This window comes from Macaca nemestrina, chromosome 4 (genome assembly GCF_043159975.1).
Source record: "Macaca nemestrina isolate mMacNem1 chromosome 4, mMacNem.hap1, whole genome shotgun sequence".
NCBI lineage: Eukaryota > Metazoa > Chordata > Mammalia > Primates > Cercopithecidae > Macaca > Macaca nemestrina.
In genome coordinates this window covers 8,207,675-8,227,997 of record NC_092128.1, presented here as the reverse complement: position 1 = coordinate 8,227,997, position 20,323 = coordinate 8,207,675, and the positions used below count along the sequence as shown (strand labels likewise).

Sequence of the window (20,323 nt, the reverse complement as noted above, 5' to 3'; positions counted from 1 at the left end):
TCCTGCTCCGCCGTGCGCAGCCGGCCGGCCGGGGAGGGAGCAGGAACCCCTGTAGCTTCTTTGGAGAGGGAGTGGGGAGAGGCGCGGGCTAGGCGGGTTTCCTCCCGTCCGCTTCCGTGAGCAGGCGGGTGAGCATGGCGGGGCCGAGCAGCCGGGTCGTTCCGCCCGCGCCCCCGGCTAAGGAGCGTCGTTACAGCGGCTCCCCCGCCTCCGCCCGGGGAGGGCGCTGCCGAGGACCGGGGCGTTCAGGGTGGAGGAGGGACCCCCGCCACGATCACATTCTCTGCGAGGAGGGAGGAGCCACACGTGTCTGGGTCGGAAAGGTGTGGAGACCCGTTCCCACCCTGACTGTCAAGAGAAACCGCGCAGCGCAGGTCTCGCGGCTCCACGCTCCAGGCCGCTGGAGCTGGGAACGGAGCTGGGCGGGGGCCGGGGCCGGCCGTGGAGTCTCCCGCTGAAGGCTGGGAGAGGGAAGCACGCACCCCGTGGGGTGAGGGAAGTCGGGACAGGGGCGGGGAGCTGGGTCCCTCCCTCACACTTAGTAATTTCTTTGATCTGTGTGTCGGGGGCGGGTCGGGGGCAGGGGATTGGGGATGACTCCAGGGCATCTCCAGAGCCCGAGGGTCGCAGCGGAGGGGGAATAGTTGACTGCTTCTGAGCTCTCGGTGCACCTGGTCCCTGGCCAGTGACAGGAATAACACACCCAGAGGCAGGTCACCAAGGCCCAGCCGACCTGGAAGACTCCTTCACAGACCGCGAGGCAGGGCCTGCTTGCCTTGTGGAAGACCCCCTTAATGCCGCTTGTCTTCAGAAGCCCCTTTCGAAGGTCGGGTCTCCCAGGCCAAGGGGGCCAGGTAGCAGGATGTGTCTGCCCATGGCCATGTACTTCAGCTTCCAGCCCGCATGCTCGCACCTCCCGCAATGGCATTTGGCCCTGGTGTGGCCGGAAGAGGAGCAGCAAGGATGTGAAATGTGCTGGGAAGTCGGCAACTGATGTCACAGCTGCTAGGGCCGCTGGAAGTGGGTGCCCTTTCTGGCCTCCACCCATCCCCCATCTGTTGGGGAGGGGAGAGGTCCAGGAAACGGGAATCACTTTTACCCTAATTGCTTCCATCTAGGGTTGAGCCTTCTATTAGGAAAAACTTAGAGGAGGAAGGTGCAGTTGAATCCCATATTCATCCGCTACCACTGGGTGTCACTAACCCTAACCCTAACCCTAACCCTAACCCACGAGCTGCAGACAAGGGACTGCCATTTCCCTGTGCCTACATCTCTTAGTCCCCGTGTTGTTGGCTGTCTGCCGGCGGGGCCCTCCATTCCTAAAGGAGATGCCATCCTGGGGCCTCTTCCCTCTCTGGGTGCCCCCTTCTCTAAGTATGGGCAGAGTCTGCCTTTTCAAGGGTCCCTGCTGGGGGTGCTGCCCTTTCTGCTCTCCCAGCTAAGGGTGAGCCCCACACTCAGCCCCCTGTTTGTGGATCTACCTGTGCCCCTCTTCCTTTTGTGGGATTTTTGCCTTGAAGTCTCCAGGGAGCACTGCCTCTTCTCAGCCCTCTTGAGGTGGGGGTTTTGGAGGATGGGGGCCCACAGATGGTGATGTTGGTCCTGGATCTGCCCCTGGTCTCCACTGTGGCACTCCCTAGTCCTGAATGACCCCTGCCTCCCATTCCCAGCTGTTGCCTGGGAGAGGCAAGCACACCCAGTGGGGTGAGGGGAGTTGGGACAGGGGTGGGGAGCTGGGTCCATCCCTCACACTTGGTTATTTCTTTGATCTGTGTGTTGGGGACTGGGGATGGAGGTGGCCGGGGGGGGGGGGGGAATTGAGGATGACTCCAGGGCATCTCCAGAGCCCGAGGGCCTTAGCCTTAGAGTACGCTAGTCCCATTGCTGTTGTGTTGTTTGAGGGAGAGAGCCTGAGCCAGTAAGGGCGTCTTTATAGGGTTCTCACTAGAGGGAGTAGGTTTCTCCTGGGAAGGAGGCCACAGCTGTGGTTGAGCGTCGTCTCCTGCCATCTTCCTAGTGGGGTCTGTCTCCTGCATTAGTCATCTGACAGCCAGGGTTTTAGGGGGCTTTTCCCCAATTCTTCCAACAGATGTTTACTGGGTGTCAGCTGTGGCCCAGGCCTTGTCCCCAGGGCAGGCTCCTTGCTGTGGCACTTTCGCTTGTCCTTCTAGCCATCCTGCCTCTGCGTCCAGCGAGTCTCACTGGCTTACACAGGAAGTGCGGTTGCTGAGAGGGAAGGCTGGCTCTCCCTGCTGCCTGGCTTGGTGGTCTGGGGGATGCTTGGGACAATTAGGGGATTTTCTGCCCTATTATGGAGCTACCACAGGGGGTGGAAGGCCAGGACCTTACCAAAATCTCTGCTGTTTTGACCCTTGGAGCCTCTTGGGGAGGAGCATCACTGATGGCCACTGTCTACACCCCTGAGCGTCTACTCCTGACCATCTATACCCCTGACTGTCTATACCTCCGATCATCTACACCCGACGGTCTACACCCCTGACAGGCTTCTCCTGTGGAGGTGGCGCCACACACTGGGGAGGGAAGATGCCCACCTGCCAGAACAGTGGTCCAGCTGCTTCCTGGTGGATGATGGGGGAGAGCCGAGTTCTGGGGAAGGACTGGTCTAAGGGGCCTTCCCAAGTTCAGTGATAGGTCCTTAAAGGCTGCTTTGCTCAAAGTGGCCCAGGAGAAGTAGGGAGGGAGGAGGGCATTGCCTAACGACATCGTGACCTTCCCATGCCCTGTGAGGCTGGCTCCTCCGGGGCTGGCTCCTGGTTTCTGATCAGACCTCTGTTCTCAGGGGATCCTGCTGAAGCGGAGCGGCAAGTCCCTGAACAAGGAGTGGAAGAAGAAGTACGTGACACTCTGTGACAATGGGCTGCTCACCTATCACCCCAGCCTGCATGTGAGTCTGGGAGGAGGAGTCTCCTGGGGGAGTATGGGGAGGGGGTAGAGGGAGGATAACAGAATGTTCGCAGCGAGCAGGCTCCAGGACTGGGGGGAAGCAGACCTTAGTGATTTCGAATGGATCATCCCTGGAGAAGGAACCTCGCACTGGAGCTTGGGACATGCACAAGACCCAGCTGGCCCCTCCCTCGCCCTCTGGGCAGTCAAGCTGTATATCAGACTTTTCAGTTGTCTAAGGTGGGGGATTCAGCCACTTCCACAGAATTTCTAGTTGGGGTGCCAATGTTGCCCAGCAGTTGTGTTAAGCTGGGCAGTGCCAGTGGGGAGCTGTGGGCTCCTAGGCCTGGGATGGTGGAGGACCATGGCTACTGAGAATGGGCTGGAGCCTCAGACAGTTCTCCTGGGATGAGAGTGAGGGTAGCCTTGTCTGTGGTTAGGAGGGTCTGGTGGCCGCGTGGCCTGTGTCCCAGCTGGGGGGTGTTGTGGTGACTGGAGTGGCCCCTGTGCAGCTCCCTCCACCCTTCTTTCTTCCCCTCCCCTCACTGCGTGGCTCCAGCACACAGCTGTCACCGGAATCCATCTCTGTCACCACCCCACTGTGGGGCTAATGAGTTCTCCTGTGAAGCCCCTCAAGCACAGCGCGTGCCCCCCCGCCCCCCCCAGAAGCCCTGGGCCTGCCTCTAAATCCACCCAAGATGTCAGGAAGGCCTGACCCGAGAGGTGCTGGGTCCCTGTGTCCTGGCCATCACCCAGGCCCGAGAGCACCGCCCAGACAGTCCTGCGGAGAAGACGCGTAGAGAAGGCCTAGCCCTCCCGGGCTTCCGGGTATCTGACCATCCTCAGGCAATGGTCCTCCCCGTCAGCTCAGGGGACTCCAACAGTCAGCCCCTCGCCCTTCGTAACATGCCTTACTCCACAGGGCAGGGCCTGGTACCTGGGAGACTGGAGGAGGGAGCACCCGCATTCGGTGCAGCCAGCTCCTGAGCTCCTGCTCGAGCCCCCCGCTCCCCACCGTGGGCACAGACCTTGTCCCGCTCGCGAGTCCTTGCGAGGCGATGAGAGAGGCCGCCAGGCCTGCTGGGAAGAGCGCTGATGACAGAGGCAGAAAGTATCGTAGGAGGCCAAAGGGCACTCTTGTGGTCACCAGGCTTTGTTACTGTGTACAGAGCCCTACGCTAAAGGAAGGGCCAGAAGACAAGGAGAGCCCCAGTATTTCCCTGTCGAAAGGCTCCAACGGTTTCAGGGCCACTCACAGACAGGAAGTCCCAGGTAGGAGTGCTGAGGCCAGGAGACCACACCAGAGTCTTCTAAGTCCCAGCTTAAGGTGTTTCACGGCCAACACCACCAGGCAGTTTAGCCGTGCCCTTCGCTCATGTCCAGCTGCCCATCTCGGTGGTGGAGCTTGGGAATGGGCCTATTTGTAATGTCTGTTTCCCCACCTGTGTGGAGCTGCCCTTCCCCTTCCCCTTTTGCCAGGTTCTTACCTGCTCCTCTCTTGTTTTATGTGACCCTAGCTTGGTGCACTGTCTGTGCCCTCTGCCAACAGTGGAGGCAGCGAGGATGAAGAGGAGTGGCAGAGGGTGTCTTGGGATGTGGAAGAAAGGGTGGGTTGTGGGGTTGGGCTGGGTTTTGGTTTCAGTAGAGGAAACACAGCCAGCTGGAGAGCAGAGCTCGGGGGTTGGTGGCTTTTCAGAGTCACCCGGCTGGTGGCTAAGACTTGGACCTATGACTTTGGCTGTGAGCATTACCCAGATTTTTCTGCACTTGCTAAGAGCACCTCCCTCTGGGGCTGACTGAGAGAGTCATGTAAGAGTTAATAACAGGGCGAGTGTTGTCAAGTAAGGAGGGAGCCAGGTTTGCCTGCCTGGGGCTAGGGTGGGCATCTGAGCCCCCCAGGAGTGCCCCTCCATGCCACACTTGTTGCACTGTGTGAGTTCTTAGAATTCACCCTGCAAGGCCAGGCCTTCAAGTCCTGGCACCCAGATCCTGTCACAGGCCCCAAAGCATACTTGGCTACACATGGTGCAAAAGCACGAGTGGAGGCATGGCCAGTCGTGGATCCATGTGCTCACAGCTCTCTCTGGAGCTCTGGCAGAGGCCGCTTCACTTTGTGCCACGCCACCCTCCCCTGCCACTACACTTTCCCTCCCTCCGGGGCTGCTGCCTCGCCTCCTCCATCTCCCCTGGCCACCCTCTTCCAACCTGAGCGTGCTCTTCAGTTGCCAGCAGTGAGCAGGCTGCCTCCCTACCTGTGAGCAGCCGCTTCTCTCTGGGGCTCTTCAAACCCTACACCCTGGCAGGAAGCATGTCCAGGAAGGAGCTCCAGCAACTCCAGAGGCTCCGACAGAACTCTGGGCTGAGCCTGGCTCTCCGCTCCAGCAAGGGTCTCCCCTGAGCCCCAAGGGCATTGGGGCTGGTAACTCACCTATGGATGGGGGCTGGGCAGGACAGGACACACACAGGATGAGTTCGTGGGCCAGCCCTGAGCCCCACGCCCGATTCTCGCCTGGCCCAAGAGAGCCCGCCACAGCCTCCCCCATTTTGCAGCCAGCGGAGCCATTCACACAATCACCTTCTGTTAATTCTATCTGCAACATCAATTAAATTGTTTGTAGAAACTAATTGAATGTGGCTTAATCACACATCTTAATAGCTTTCCACGCTCTGAACTCGTTGTTAATTCCAGTAATAAAACGAGATGAGAACGCTGGCTGGGTAATTAGCGAGGAGGCTGGGGAAGAAATTGCTGTTTGATGGTGGGTAATAAAGGCAGCCGTGGTGACCGCTCTCCTGAGGAGCCGCCACTGCCACCATGCTCCCCGTTCTGCTGACGGAGGGAAACGCTGCTGCCTGGCTGAGGTTCCCATCCCTGCTGCTGCTCCTCAAGCTTCTCTCCGCTCTCCTCTGGGCCCAGGCTCCAGGGTTGCCCGGGCACGGGAGTGTGGAGTCTGGGGCTGTGGGTGCCAGCCTGCCCTGGGAATTCGGAGTGTCTGGCTGGTGCCATCAGAGATGCTGAAGTTGAGCCATCCTTTCCCCTGAGGCCAGTTTCTGGACCTTAGCTCCGAACGGAGTCCACCTGTGCACCTCTTCTTCTTGGCGTGGGGTCAGCTTTTCCTGCCATGTCCCAGCCTGGGCATCCCACGGCTGTCGTGGGGCCTGAAAACTGTTGCAGCTTCTGTGACCTCCTTGTGAACTAGAGCAGCCCAAGCCCCTCCCCTAAGGAGGGAGTGCAGCTGTGCCTTTGGCCCAGCCAGCTGTTGACTGTTGTCTGTAGTAGCCGATCTAAGATGTGATTGTGTACAGGGACTGCTGACGGGGACCAGGGACGGGAAGCTGAATCTGTGGGATGCAAGTCGAGAGCCGTTGAGGCAGTGAAGTCATTTAGTCGACACTGGGCTGAAAGCAAGACAGAGGGCCAGTGGGGCCAGTGGCGTGCAGCCCAGTGTGCTGGAGAAGGATGGATGGAGGTACGCTGGGAGGGCAGGAGGGGTTCCTGGGTCTGCTTCCTTCCCAGCCACCTTGGCAAGGCCCCAAGCTGTGGGCAGAGTGCTGCTCCGCCAAGTGTGGGCCGAGCGGTTGTTAAAAGAGATCCTGCCTGGGCGGGAGGCTGCTCACTGATTCCTCGGTTATGTCGTTCTGTGGTTCTGGGACAACGAACAAGACTTTAGCACGTGTGCTTGGGGCCAGGCACTTAGTACTGTCCCTTACAGAGGACTGGGGTGGCTGGAGGGCACAGGTAAGCCCAGGGCTGCCAGGAGCAGCAGTGGCAGGGAGTGGGGGCTCCTTCCTGAACACACCTTCTGGGCGTGGCTCTTCTGCTGTGGTTGGTTACTCCCCTGGTCCTATTCCTGAAGGGCTGTCTGCCTGGGAAGATGCCATAGCCACCTTGAGAATGAAGGCAACTGCAAGCTTGGCCAGACCCACAGGGCTGGACCTGGGCAGGGAGGCCGCGTGCTGACGCCAGGCCTTTCCACCATTCCCCTGATGACACGGAGCCGTGGGTGACGTCCAGCCCAGCCACAGAAGTGCAGGTGGAGGCTGGTGTTTGGCGCCTCTTTCCTCCATCTAGGTGGTAACCTCCTCACCTTCTCTTAGTGACCAGGGACCAGGTGACTCCTTGTCGACTTGCTGTCCTCATTCCTTCCAGAGGGAGCCCTGGTGAGACTTCCTGCCCTTCCACTGCTTCCCAAGAGGCAGCAGGCCCCCTGGGCTCTTTCCAGCAGAGAACAGTGTGGGTTTTCCCTGGAGCTAACGGGGTGAGAAGGTAGAGCCAGCCTCGGGGGAAAGCCGTCTGATGGCCGGAGCGGTAAAGGTGAAGGCCGGGCTCCTCAGCGTGGGAGGACCGTGTCTGGGAAGACTCACACGACCGCCCTCAGGACGCAGACATTCCGGAGGCGCTCCCGGAGGGGAAAGGAGGAGCAGAGTTATGTCCAATCAGTGTCATTCAGTCAGAAGTTAAATCTGGCACCATCACCCAGGTTCTTCTCTCAGGAAGGGGCATAGACCCATGGAGAGGAGTTCGTGCCACTTTACCAAGGGCATTAGCTAGGAATTGCCGCGGAGCTCAGGGACAGTGACAGGGACCCGGAAGCAGGAGGCAACAGGCTGGGACAGCCCTTGGGACAGTGTCTGGTGATAAACACTTGTCGAACAGTTTAAAGGGAAGCCTCTGGAGGAGAGGCTGGAAGCAGGAGGCCCAGTGGGGGCTCCAGGCCAGGAAGCTGCAGGCCGCCACCCTCCCTCCCTGCACTCGGCTGTGGTGCTCCCTAAATGGTGGGGGGAGTCCAAGCACAAAGTGGTCCCCCATCTCCGGGGCCCTGACTTGAAGGCAGGGTGAGTCCCGAGCCCAGGACAGGCTGGAGGAAGCCTGTGTACAGGGCACAGGCTTGGGAATCTGAAAAAGCTGGGCTTGAATCTGACTCTGCTACCGTTTAATTGTGTGTTCCTGGGCAGATAAACCTTTCTAAGCCTCAGTTCCTTCATCTACAAAACAGGCACTACCTCCCTCAGGTAGTGAAGATTACACGAGGTCATACGTGGAATGTATAAATACACTGATGTAGGATGGTAAATACCCTGCACGCGACAGGCAGATGACATGACGGCGACGACAGTGACTGCCGCCAGGGAATCAGTGGGACCTGTGAAACCACCTGTTGCTGTATTCCAAAGTCCAGCAGAAAGAATCAGAGGCTTTCCTTTAAACTGTGCGACAAGTGTTGATTATCAGACACTGTCCTAAGGGCTGGGACTATACTAGGCTTTAGAAGTTTCTTAATGCCCAGGTGAGGGCTGCAGTGCTTGGTGGCCCCCCTGTCATCCATGTCCCCGAGTCTCTCCACTCCCCTCCTCAGCCAGGGGCTCTCCCTAAATCCCAGCATGGCCCAACACTCGGCCTGCTTTGTGCTGTTGCCTCCGAAGCCGTTGTTCCTGAGGCCTGAGCCTCAGCGCTTAGCTCCAGGTGCTTAGCCACCCCCAACTCTACCTCCCTCCTGGCAGAGTCCCCCTAGAGCTACTATGAGCACCGTGGAGATCGGGGTGTAATCCAGACTCAGAGACATTCTGTGGCTTAGAATCCTGTTTTCAAGATTGGAGCCTTTGGCCGGGCGCGGTGGCTCAAGCCTGTAATCCCAGCACTTTGGGAGGCCGAGACGGGCGGATCACGAGGTCAGGAGATCGAGACCATCCTGGCTGACACGGTGAAACCCCATCTCTACTAAAAAAAATACAAAAACTTCGCCGGGCGAGGTGGCGGGCGACTGTAGTCCCAGCTACTCGGGAGGCTGAGGCAGGAGAATGGCGTAAACCCAGGAGGCGGAGCTTGCAGTGAGCTGAGATCCGGCCAGTGCACTCCAGCCTGGGCGACAGAGCGAGACTCCGTCTCAAAAAAAAAAAAAAAAAAAAAAAGATTGGAGCCTTCCCTCCCTCCCACAGCAGGGAGAGACCTAGGAGCTGCGAGGCTCAGTGCTGGAGTGACTGCTGCTAACCAGTCTTCATCTGTCTCCCCCACCCGGCCTTAGGATTACATGCAGAACATCCACGGCAAGGAGATTGACCTGCTGCGGACAACGGTGAAAGTGCCAGGGAAGCGCCTGCCCCGAGCCACACCTGCCACAGCCCCGGGCACCAGCCCCCGTGCCAATGGGCTGTCCGTGGAGCGGAGTAACACACAGCTGGGTGGGGGCACAGGTGAGGCGGCTGCTGAGGTGGGGTCTGTGGGGTGGCTGCTATGGAGCCCAGGCAGGCAGGCATTCTGGGTTTGGCTGCTTCTCAGCCTGGGCACAGGGTGCTGGCCAGCATCACACTTCAAGGTCACCTCAGCCAAAGACATGTGCCCTAATGCAGCCCTAGTGGAGTTAATTGAGGTGGCAGCAAATGTCTAGAGCAGCAGTTGATCTGATGTCAGATGGGGCCAGGTAGTGTCATGTTTGGGCAGTGGTGCTGGTGGTCCTAGGCCCATCTCTGCATCCGGATCCGAGGCAGGCGACGGGTGGAGGCAGTGCCTCTGGGTGCATGGCCGGCATCTCAGCCAAGGTTGACATTTGGAGATGGGAGAGGCAGAAGGGGACGGAGCTGTCTGGGGTCAAGCTGGTGCATATTCTCAGGCCTGAGTGAGAGGTGGGATCTCTGCTCGGAGAGGACTGAATTTAGACAGGAGCTGGAGGCAGGAGACTCCAGTGAAGAGCTGTTGTGTTCTTGCCTTTTCAACTGATAGTGCTGGCTCAGGCGAAAGGCCTCCTGTCCCAAGGAACTCCCTTCCTAGCGCCGCTTCATTCCTCCTCCTTCGGGCCCCCAGGCCCCGTGCTCTTCCAGGGTCCGTCCTTCCACACTCGTTTCCCTCACTTCCAGAGCCGCTGACTCCCGACTGCTTTCCCCCAGACTTCAGTATCCCCGACGTTGTCCTAGACCATTGTATCTCATGTTCCTGGGCCCAGGAACAGCTGCCCCAAACCCTGCCAGGCTGGGGCCATTCCTGTGCCCTGTCCCAGCAGTCAGCACCTGGTAGCACAGGTCTGCAGCTGCGTGAGTCACTTCCCTAGAGGGCCTGTGCTTGTCACAGTGAGGGGAGGATGTGACAGACTTAGTGGACAGGTGGCTGGGGATACGAAGTCCCCTGGAATGGATGGGAGAGACCCCAAACAATAAAGAATTGTCTCACTCAAAGTGCTGATGGGACTCCGCTGAGAAAGCCCAGGTTAGAGGGAAGGAAGGCGCAATGATGCCTCCAGGTGTGGTCCTTGTTGGAGGCAAGGCTCCTGAAACAGGTGTGCTGGGCCCGCTCTCGCAGAACCGCCATGGACCAGGCTGAAGGCAGGGGAGTGGCCGGGGCGGGGCCTGACACAACTGAGATGTGCCATACACAGTGAATGTCTCTGCATCAGGCCCCAGGTCCACAGCAGCTCTGAAGTGGACATTATTGTCCCCATTTTAATGAGGAAACAGAGGCTTGGCATAGCTAACAAACTTGTCTGTAAATTCCACAGTAAGTGGGAGACCTAGGGTTCAGCCTAATTGTGTCTGACTTGAAGAGCCATGTTCTTTCCTCCAAGCGACCCTGAGCTCAGAAAGGAAGCTTGTGAGGTGGATGGAGGGAAGGAAGGAAGCCAAGGGGGAGAAAGCCAGCCACTCCCCATCATGGGGCTATGCCAGTGGGGGACCTTGAGCCTGCTGTGGGGTTGCACTGGCCTGATGGCAGGTCGTAGGCAGTCTTCAGTGCTCTTCCCGGAGATCGGGACAGAGCTGCAGGGAGCCCTCTGGCACCAGCCCCCAGGAGCCCCTTTGCTCAGCTTGAGGTTTCTCTTATCATTCCAAAAATGAGGAGCAGGCCCAAGTGAGTCCCTTTCCTTGATGGCAGGGAGCCAGAGGACAGCTGGGCTGTTTCCCTAGAGTGAGGGAAACGAGAAGATGCTGTCCTGTCCCGTTCCTGTCCCTGACATCCCTCACCTGGGAGCGGCAGTGGCATGGAGGAGGCAGCCCCGTGCTCTTGCTCCTGTAATGACAGCGCCCACACGCAGGAGCTCGCGGACGGTGCCCACCCAGCCCGCGTCCCGCTGCCGCGTGCCGACACCGACACCGACCCTCATGCACACTCACACATGTCTCTCGCTCACCGGGCGATGTTAACATCTCATTATCTTTGTTACTGTAATTACATTATCCGCTGCTTTATGCAGAATTATCCTCCGAGGACTAATTGATGGCTCCATGTTTAATTCATTAATCATTAGCATCAAATTCGACAATTACAGTGCACACTGATTGTGGGATTGCAGGCGTAATGAGGGGAGAATTAACAAAGGAAAGGGAAAGCACTTTCCCTCCCTCAGGGTTTTGGGCTGGGGGCTTGAGGAGGAAGTTGGGCCTGTGATGTCTTTGGATGGGGCTAGGGATGAGGGGGAATACGATTTGGAACCTGGAAGGCCATGAAAGCAGGCGTGAGGAGAAGCAAGCTGTCTGAGAAATGAGGGACCGAGTGTGCACCCCGGAAGGTTTCCTGAGGCGGGACCTGTGAGGGCGGAGGAGGAGAGGTGGGCAGGATTCTGAAGAGGCAGCATCTGTGTGTTCCTTCTGGGCCTGGAGATGGAGACCGGCCTGTAGCCTCAGTGCTGCACGTATATGACTAAGTACTTACTATGTGTCTGGTCGTGTTTGGGGTGTTGTGACAAATACAAGAGGAACATAAAACTTGCTCCCTGCCTTTAGGCGTCATCCCAGTGGCAGAGCAGTGACATGTTGGGCCGTTCCTTTCCCTTCCAGCTGCTGCAGCCCGGTGCCGCCTCCCCATAGGCTTCCCCTCAGTCCCACCGCCTGCAGGGCTGGTGTGAGGCCTGGTGCGAGGCCTGGTGCCTGCCCTTCCCCTGGCTGGGCCTCTGCCTGCTGTCTCCAGCTTTGGCCAGCTCCGAGCCCCTTCTCTGCTTTCTCACTAACGTCCAGCACCTGGCTGCCTCCTCGGCTTCAAGGTTCAAGCACCCCAGGTTTGGCCCCCCTGTTCTTAGACCTCCTAGGGCCATTTCCTTCTGGTCTCAGTCTTGGGTGGACTGAAGAAGGGGAAGGAAGCTTAGGTTCTTGGTGTTCCAACTCAGGCCTTCAAGTGTCACAGGCCTCTGAGGCCCCATGGCTGTTCCCAGAATCTCTCCAGCAGGAGCTCAGCCAGGGAGTGAGGTGGGAGAATCGTGCCGCTCTCTGTCCTCCTCCACTGCCGGCCTCGCCTGCCCCAGCCTTGGCTTTCCTAGAGCCTTTGATTCCCCCTGGCTCTGCCATTCTTCCCTGATGGGAAACGAAAGATTAATTTTCTCCAGCCCAACAGGATAATTACTAATACTAATTAGACATAATTACTTGAATTTGATACAGTTATTTCTCGTCAGAATGGCGGTAAAGCTGAGGCAAAGCAAATGGCATATGTGGACTAGAATGGAAGGTGCAGGGGCCCAAGCCATGAGGAGCCCCACAAGGAACGCTGCAGAGATGGGCGTCAGCACCACCCAGCTCCACAAGTTGGGAGATCTCTGATGCAGAGACCTCTCCCTACTCCCAGATCACAGTGAGGGGACAGAGCTGTAGGCCTTTCTGCTCATGGAGGGAGGAGGGCATGAAGGTCTGGGGACAGGCTGCTTCCTAAGGCACACAGGGCCCCTGCGCGGCCTCTGGCTCTCCCAGAAGCTGGCCTGCTACCTGATGAACCCGTGCCCTGCTGGAATTTCTCCAGCTCTGCCCTGCAGCCCTATTTTTAGGATAGTATATTTGAACATTCTCCCCGGCCCGGCCTCCCTTCCCAGTCTGACCCTTCCCACCCCCAGGTGCCCCCCACTCGGCCAGCAGCGCATCCCTGCACTCTGAGCGCCCCCTCAGCAGCTCGGCCTGGGCTGGCCCGCGCCCTGAGGGGCTGCACCAGCGCTCCTGCTCCGTTTCCAGCGCCGACCAGTGGAGTGAGGCCACCACTTCCCTGCCCCCAGGCATGCAGCACCCTGGTGAGTGGTGGCTCTGCTGCTTCCCACCTTTTCTGGGGCCCCAGTGACAGAGAGGAGGGGAACCGGGCAGCATTCTTTGCTTGGGAGGCTGCAGTGGGACAGTGTCCAGGCCAAGGGGTGGGGCCCAGCTGGGCCCTCCAGGGCTTGTCAGAGAGACCTTGCTTCGGGGCTAGTACTGATGTTGTCTTGGAAGCAGAGTAGGGGCACTGTCCCTTCTCCAGCCTCCACGTGCAGCCCTTTTCCCCAGAGACCCCATCGCCTGCAGCCCTGCCTAGGGCCAGCGCTAGAGGCCGGCCCTCTGCAGCTCCTCCTCCCCTTCGTCCCCAGGCGGCGCTGGTGGCGGCTCCCGCATCCCCATCAGCCCCCCGCGCAGTTAGCTCATCAGCCTCTCGGCAGGGGGACAGGGAAGCGGCTGAGTAGGGAGGTCGGAGGCTGGGCGCTCTAAGCCGTGTGTGCCACATTCCGAAGGCAGCAGCATCTTACCCGCTACTGTGGAGTGGAGGGGGGGTCCCTGTGGAGTTGTCCTGAAAGGTCATTTTCCACCTGACCTGTGCTGCCCCCCTCAGATAGGCCTCCACCCATCCTAGGTGGGTTGGTGGCTCCACCGTCTCTCCCGTCTGCCCCTTCCACCTGCTTCGAGGGCTCTTCCGTGTGCCCCTTTGTCTGTTCTCTTTCTCTCTCTGCTTGTCTTCTTTCGACCCTACTTCTTACTTTCACCATTGACCACAGACCCCATCAGCAGTTCTGAAGGCTCAAAAGGGCATGGAGCCAGCTCTCCTGTCCCTTGCCCTTTCCATGCCCTTGTCCTGAGTGTAATGACAGGAAGACCCAGGGTTCCCCACTCTCACCCCAGCCAAGGGTGCTTTCCCTAATTGGCTTCCCAAAGGCCTTCCTTGAGTCTTCACAGTAGGAGCCCTGAGGCCCAGCCTCTGAGCTGCCATGGCCTCAGAAGCGTGGGCTGAGGGAGGAGCTGGGCGGTGCCAGCACAGGGATCTGCCCCACCTCTTGTTCCACGCCCAGCCCACCCTGGGGGAAGTGAGCTTGGAGCGCATGAGAAGGGGAGCCAGGGGCCCTTCCCTTGGGTCACCCGTCCAGTGGCCTGTGCTGGCCTGCATGAGGGCCCTCTGTTGAGTCTGGAAGGAGGAAGGCAGGGAGGGAGGGAGCGTGTCTGCCTCTAATGAAGTTTGACATTTAGTGGTGAGCGCCGGGCGGGGTGTGGGAGACGGAGCTTGATTAGCGCGCTCTAATTGACAGTAATTAGGCAGCTCCCTGATTGTTTCTAATTCTGCTATTAATTGTGAGGAGCGGGGAGTGTGATTGAGGATAAATTTGGTGCGGAGCTGCTGGGGCTTCAGCTCCCCGTGAGTTCCCTGGGCTGCCTTCCACCCCTCCAGGCTGCACAGGCAGCTTCCTCCCTTTGCCTCCATCCTGTTCTGCCTAAGTTTCCTACTCTCTCTCTCCACATTTGCCTCCTCCAAGGCTGGAGAGCTTTGGGACTGGGAAGCCCAGGCAGACCTCACCTAGAGAGAGGTGTCCGTCTGGCTCTCCTGAGTGTGGCCCAGCTACAGTTGGCAGGACTGGTCCTCTCCTCCTCCCAGTGCCCTGCGCCCCTCCCCTCCTCTGCCTCCCTTCTTCCCACACTTCTCCAACTCTCCCCTCACCAGCCAGTGGCCCAGCTGAGGTACTCAGTTCCAGCCCCAAGCTGGATCCTCCCCCATCTCCCCACTCCAACCGGAAGAAGCACCGGAGGAAAAAGAGCACCGGGACCCCCCGACCAGACGGCCCCAGCAGTGCTGCTGAAGGTTAGGGGGACCCAGAGGGAAACCGGGCACAGGAGGTGGGCAGTGGGACTTGGGGATAGTACCCTAAAAGTAACACTTATTTTTTTTTTGTATTCAATGGATTAAGCACTTTCTAGTAGTTGCTAATCAAAGTAGTTCTACAACTTCTTTTGGTAATCTAGACCTGGTATCTTAGAAAAGTTCTTCTGCTAACTGAAACCCTTTCTGTTGAAATGTGGGCTTACTTCATTTATTCTTAAAGAAGGTAAACGACAGCAGACGGCTACATCAATAGCTCCTTTAAGATGTTCGGGCAGGACCTGTGTTTTCTGTCTCTTGTGTCATCCTGAGTTTAATAAGTGCTGGGTATTTACTGGGTGCTTAATACATGTGTACAGATTGACTGAGTCTCTCCTTAGTTTTCCTTAGGCTAAGGAATTCCAGGTCCTGAAGCCTTCTTCCATAGGACCTTTCTCTTCCTCTATTGATTATACTGCTGCTCCTCAGATTTTCCCCAAAGTATCTTCAAAACCTGCCTCTTCTTGGTGATTGGAGTTTCTTTGCTCCCAAATAAGTTTAACACTTCTATAGACTCATAATTTCTCACTTCTACTCTAATCGTCAGGGTAGAGGTATGGGTCAGGGGAGCAGAGACGCCTAGCCAACCTGCGACAGTGATGCTTAGTACTTACAGCATGGGGGCTCCCTTCTGGTCCGGCAGACCAAGCCCCACAAATGATCATGGAGATCTTGTAGTTCAAAGGCTGTGGTCAAAAGCAAGGTGAGGTGCAGTGGTGGTGCCTGGGGAAGGAGGCGCCGGTTCTGTTTCTGTTGGAAGGCAGTTCTGCTAACAGTCCCTGAGAGCAAGGGCCCAGCAGAGGAGAAATTCCAGGGGATGTCGGCGTCACTGAGGTGAGGTTGCCTGGGGCCAAGATGCAGTGAGGACTTACAAGCAGGGATGGCCTTGGCAGAACTGGGGTTCACCCTGGGGCCTTACCATAGGCACCTGTGCTGTCTTCCCAGCCCCCAGGACACAGTCACACTGCTTGTTAGGAATTGTTCACCCATGGGGCGGTGACCATTGGGAATGAGATTCATGCGTCTGTCTTCTGGGGCCTTGGGGAGCAGAGCTTGGAAGAGCTTCACCACATTGCTTGGGATCACAGTCCAGCCCTCAGTGCTTGTCACTACAGATGCCCTCAGGCCCCTATTTGCTCACATACTCCAGGTCCGAGAGAAAACCTCTCCTCCTCTCCCCCATCCACTTGCCCTTCCTGCCTGTCTATGCCATGGCAGTGGGGGAGGGGCCCAGCTCCCATGAGCCCCACGCTGACGCCGTCAGGAATATTGGGTTTAATGAGCTGCAAAATGAGGCGGCTGCAGCTGACATGTACGGATGGTGCCCACACCCGCCTTCCCCCACCCTCTCCCAGTGTTTGCCTCCTAGCACCCCGTCGCATCCTTCTCCAGATACTCAGCTCTTTCTCTGGGAAGCACCCCTCTGATTTGACACCCATTCCTGGCAGTGCCAGGGGTGCCAAGATCTTGCACCCCCCATCTGTTTTCACTTAAGCTCCACAGGTGGTTAGGAAGGCGGATTGGGAGCTCACACTAGTCTTGCAAGTTTACTCTGGCCTCCCCCTGCAAGTTGTCCTGGAGTGTGTGGCCTTGTGGCTGGGGAAGGATCTAGGGGAGGACACGTGCCAGTGGAGCAGGGTAGTGAGTGGCGTTGTGGCGATAGCATGCCCTGGGTGTGCACACAGGCCAGGAGCCCTGATGGCATGAACACCCCCCAACAGAGGCAGAGGAGTCATTTGAATTTGTGGTGGTGTCCCTCACCGGGCAGACGTGGCACTTCGAGGCCTCAACGGCGGAGGAGCGGGAGCTGTGGGTTCAGAGTGTGCAGGCCCAGATCCTTGCCAGCCTGCAAGGCTGCCGCAGTGCCAAGGACAAGGTGGGTACAGAGTGACTGGGCCCACACAGAGCACCTGGCTGGGGTGGGACTGAAAAGGGCCTCATGACTGACCAACCGCCCCTTGTCTCTCCTGCTGTGCGACAGACTCGACTGGGGAACCAGAACACAGCTCTCGCTGTGCAGGCGGTCCGCACCGTTCGTGGCAACAGCTTTTGTATCGACTGCGATGCACCTAGTGAGTGCAAGGCTGGTGGGGCTGGGAGCTGGGGACAGCCCAGGGAAAGCTTCGTAAGCATCAAGGAGCAGGGAAGAGGGCAGGGAAGACTTCCGTAGTTGTCCCAAGCTCTGGTGGCCTGCCTGCTGTCGCTATATCATTCTCCTCTCCTTGCCTAGATCCAGACTGGGCCAGCCTGAACCTGGGTGCCCTGATGTGCATTGAGTGCTCAGGCATCCACCGACACCTGGGGGCTCACCTGTCCCGGGTGCGCTCCCTCGACCTCGATGACTGGCCGCCTGAGCTGCTGGCTGTCATGACTGCCATGGGCAATGCCCTCGCCAACAGCGTCTGGGAGGGGGCCTTGGGTGGCTACTCCAAGCCAGGACCTGACGCCTGCAGGTGAGCGGATGGCACCCTGGAGCTGGCCAGGAATGGGGGAACCGCTGGGGGCTCCCAGCATGGGGAAGATTGGAGTGGCTGTGATGGTATTAGAAGGGTTAAAACTGTCCGTTGCTCTGCTTGGCAGTTGGCCCCTTGGGGGTGCCCCTCCTGCTCTGGTGCCTGTCACTCAGTCGCCTCACAACAACGGGCCCTTTCTGAGCGTTATCAGCAGGTCAGGGGCCAGCAGGAGGCGCATGCGCAGGGCCCCTATCATGGTGTGGTGCAGAGCGCCCACTCCGGAGCTCTGAGATGGGGAGAATGGGTGGGAGATAGGGGAGTGCATGGCCCCCCAGTGCAGGCCCCCACCCGCTTTGTTCCAGCACTGCCAATCCAAGAGAGTTCAGACGGCCAGATAAGCTGCAACACGGGCCTGCCTGGAATCTTCCTGCCCTCTCAGCCCCCACATCCCCACTGTCCCCAGGGGGCCTCCCTTCTGTGTCCCTTCCTTTCAGCTTCTCCCACCCCCCTTTCCATTACCCACTGCCCCTCTGTGTGCCTGGTGTTTCCAAGGCTTCCCTCCTCCCTTTCTGCTCCGTCTCATCTTCTCTGTTTCTTCCTTCTTCCCCCTGGTGCTTGCTTCCTTTCCTGCCCACCTTCTTGGCCCCACCCGTTGCTTGGTGTCCTTCCTTGGCTCATGCCCTGATGGGCCTGTGGTTGCAGAGAGGAGAAGGAACGCTGGATACGGGCCAAGTATGAACAGAAGCTCTTCCTGGCCCCACTGCCAAGCTCAGATGTGCCGCTGGGGCAGCAGCTGCTCCGGGCCGTGGTGGAAGATGACCTGCGGCTGTTGGTGATGCTCCTGGCACATGGCTCCAAGGAGGAGGTGAATGAGACCTATGGGGACGGGGATGGGCGGACAGCTCTACATCTCTCCAGTGCCATGGCCAATGTTGTCTTCACACAGCTGCTCATCTGGGTGAGTCACGTGTCTCTAGCCTGCCCTGACCACACTCTTCTTAGCCTTATTCTTTGAAAGCCACCTCTTCTTTCCTCCCCTACAACCAATCTGTCTCCTCCCATGTCATGCCAACTGTGAACATGTGTTTTCTCCTACAGTACGGGGTGGACGTGAGGAGCCGGGACGCCCGGGGCCTGACTCCACTGGCCTATGCTCGCCGGGCCGGCAGCCAGGAGTGTGCAGACATCTTGATCCAGCATGGCTGCCCTGGGGAGGGCTGTGGCTTAGTGCCTACCCCCAACAGAGAGCCTGCCAATGGCACCAACCCCTCTGCTGAGCTTCACCGTAGTCCTAGCCTCCTATAAGGCCCAGGAAGAGGGCAGAGGGGCCAGAAGGACTCCATGGCCCGAAGACCATCCTCCTTGCAGGCACTGTGGGAACAGACACAGAGATGGACAAGCAGGGACATGCCGAGAGGACGAAGCAGAGGAAATTAGGGAGGAGAGTCCAAGGGATCAAGGAGAGTTGGGGATTTGAGCTGCAGCAGAGAGGGATGAGGGATTTAGCCCTCTGCCCTAAGGTGCCATTGAAAAGGGACAGGACCCTTCGGAGGTGCCTGTGAGGAGAGGGGAGCAGGACCTCTCCCTCCTCCAGATCCCTGCCTCCTAGTGCCAGCCCCTCACACGCCTTCATCCTGAAATAGGAGGACGGCCCAGTTTGGGGGTGCTGGATGAAAGAGACGAGGGGTGATCTGTGAGTCCCATGTAAACTTTGTACATTGGAATATTTATGTTTGTGTACATATTTGATGTGTGTGTGTATGATGAGCCAATAAACCAGATTGTGTGCCTGGTCGTTTCCCCCTTTTATGTTGCTGCCCTCCCAAGCGCGCCCCTCAGCTCTGCTCTCTCCTTGTCCTTTTCTTCTCATTGTTTACCATGTTCTGAGATTTTCTTCCCTCTGTTTGGCTGGGTCCTAGGTGGTCTGTGTGCATTGCTTTCTTTCGGCCTTCCCTTGGTAGGGTGTGGTTGAGTTTTCAGCAGCACAGCACAAGGCCCCTGATGAGAAGACACAAAGCTCTTTGCTTCCTACTGGGTGCTGCCTCCCCAACTTTCAGACAGCTTTTTTTTTTTTTTTTTTTTTGAGACAGAGTCTTGCTCTGTCACCCAGGCTGAAGGGCAGTGGCACGATCTCGGCTCACTGCAACCTCATTCTCCCGAGTTCAAGCGATTCTCCTGCCTCAGCCTCCCAAGTAGCTGGGATTACAGGCGCCTACCACCACACCCAGCTTATTTTTGTATTTTTAGTAGAGAGGGGTTTTTGCCATGTTAGCCAGGCTGGTCTTGAACTCCTGACCTCGGGTGATCCTCCTGCCTCGGCCTCCCAAAGTACTGGGATTACAGGCGTGAGCCAGCATGCCCAGCCATCAGGTAGCTTTTCCAGCTGCTCTCTTCATTTGTCATCAATATTCTATGTAGAAAGCTTGTTGCCACACCCTGTACTGGCCAGAATGCACCCAGAGAGAGGGCGTAAGCATTGCCCCTTTCCTACAAGTCTGGGAATGGCCATACAGCAGGATGTACAGGGAGATACTTGAGTCAGTACCCAGGAGAAGAACTGAAGGTGCCGCAGGATAAGTGGCAGCACTTCTCTCCAGATAGCTGTGTTACAACATAGACTGACTTGTGCCTGGGCTTTGCTTGTGAGGAAAGGGGAGGAGGTAGGTGGTTAACACCAGAATAGCTGCCCTAACTCCCACCATCTTGCCAAGCCAAGCTGGGGGCAGAATCCAGAGTTCCTGCTTTTCCTTCTTTTTTTTTTTTTTTTTTTTTTTTGAGACGGAGTCTTGCTCTGTCACCCAGGCTGGAGTGCAGTGGCCGGATCTCAGCTCACTGCAAGCTCCGCCTCCCGGGTTTACGCTGTTCTCCTGCCTCAGCCTCCCGAGTAGCTGGGACTACAGGCGCTCGCCACCTCGCCCGGCTAGTTTTTTTGTATTTTTTAGTAGAGACGGGGTTTCACCGTGTTAGCCGGGATCGTCTCTCGATTTCCTGGCCTCGTGATCCGCCCGTCTCGGCCTCCCAAAGTGCTGGGATTACAGGCTTGAGCCACTGCGCCCGGCCCCTGCTTTTCCTTCTGACTGAATCCCTTAGTCCAGAAGGAAGACCTGGGGGAAGTGCTTCTCCCTGCTGGTTC

The 20,323-nt window shown here is 58.0% G+C and overlaps 1 protein-coding gene across 6 annotated transcripts in view; it reads left to right on the top strand.

Moving 5' to 3' along the window:
- LOC105474909 (ArfGAP with GTPase domain, ankyrin repeat and PH domain 3) overlaps positions 1 to 18,983 on the top strand; it is a 57,345-nt gene extending 38,362 nt beyond the window's left edge. For 3 of the 6 annotated variants that reach the window (XM_071094230.1, XM_071094234.1, XM_071094231.1), the window contains 9 exons: positions 2,801 to 2,905; positions 8,928 to 9,096; positions 12,708 to 12,878; positions 14,543 to 14,680; positions 16,459 to 16,613; positions 16,719 to 16,809; positions 16,968 to 17,190; positions 17,893 to 18,148; positions 18,289 to 18,983. In XM_071094230.1, coding sequence (XP_070950331.1) covers positions 2,801 to 2,905; positions 8,928 to 9,096; positions 12,708 to 12,878; positions 14,543 to 14,680; positions 16,459 to 16,613; positions 16,719 to 16,809; positions 16,968 to 17,190; positions 17,893 to 18,148; positions 18,289 to 18,495 — 1,515 coding nt within the window. In that variant the 3' untranslated portion in view covers positions 18,496 to 18,983. The remainder of the gene's footprint in view (positions 1 to 2,800; positions 2,906 to 8,927; positions 9,097 to 12,707; positions 12,879 to 14,542; positions 14,681 to 16,458; positions 16,614 to 16,718; positions 16,810 to 16,967; positions 17,191 to 17,892; positions 18,149 to 18,288) is intronic. The other 3 variants (XM_024790654.2, XM_024790656.2, XM_011729809.2) reach the window with 2 other exon arrangements.
- The last annotated feature ends 1,340 nt before the right edge of the window (positions 18,984 to 20,323 follow it).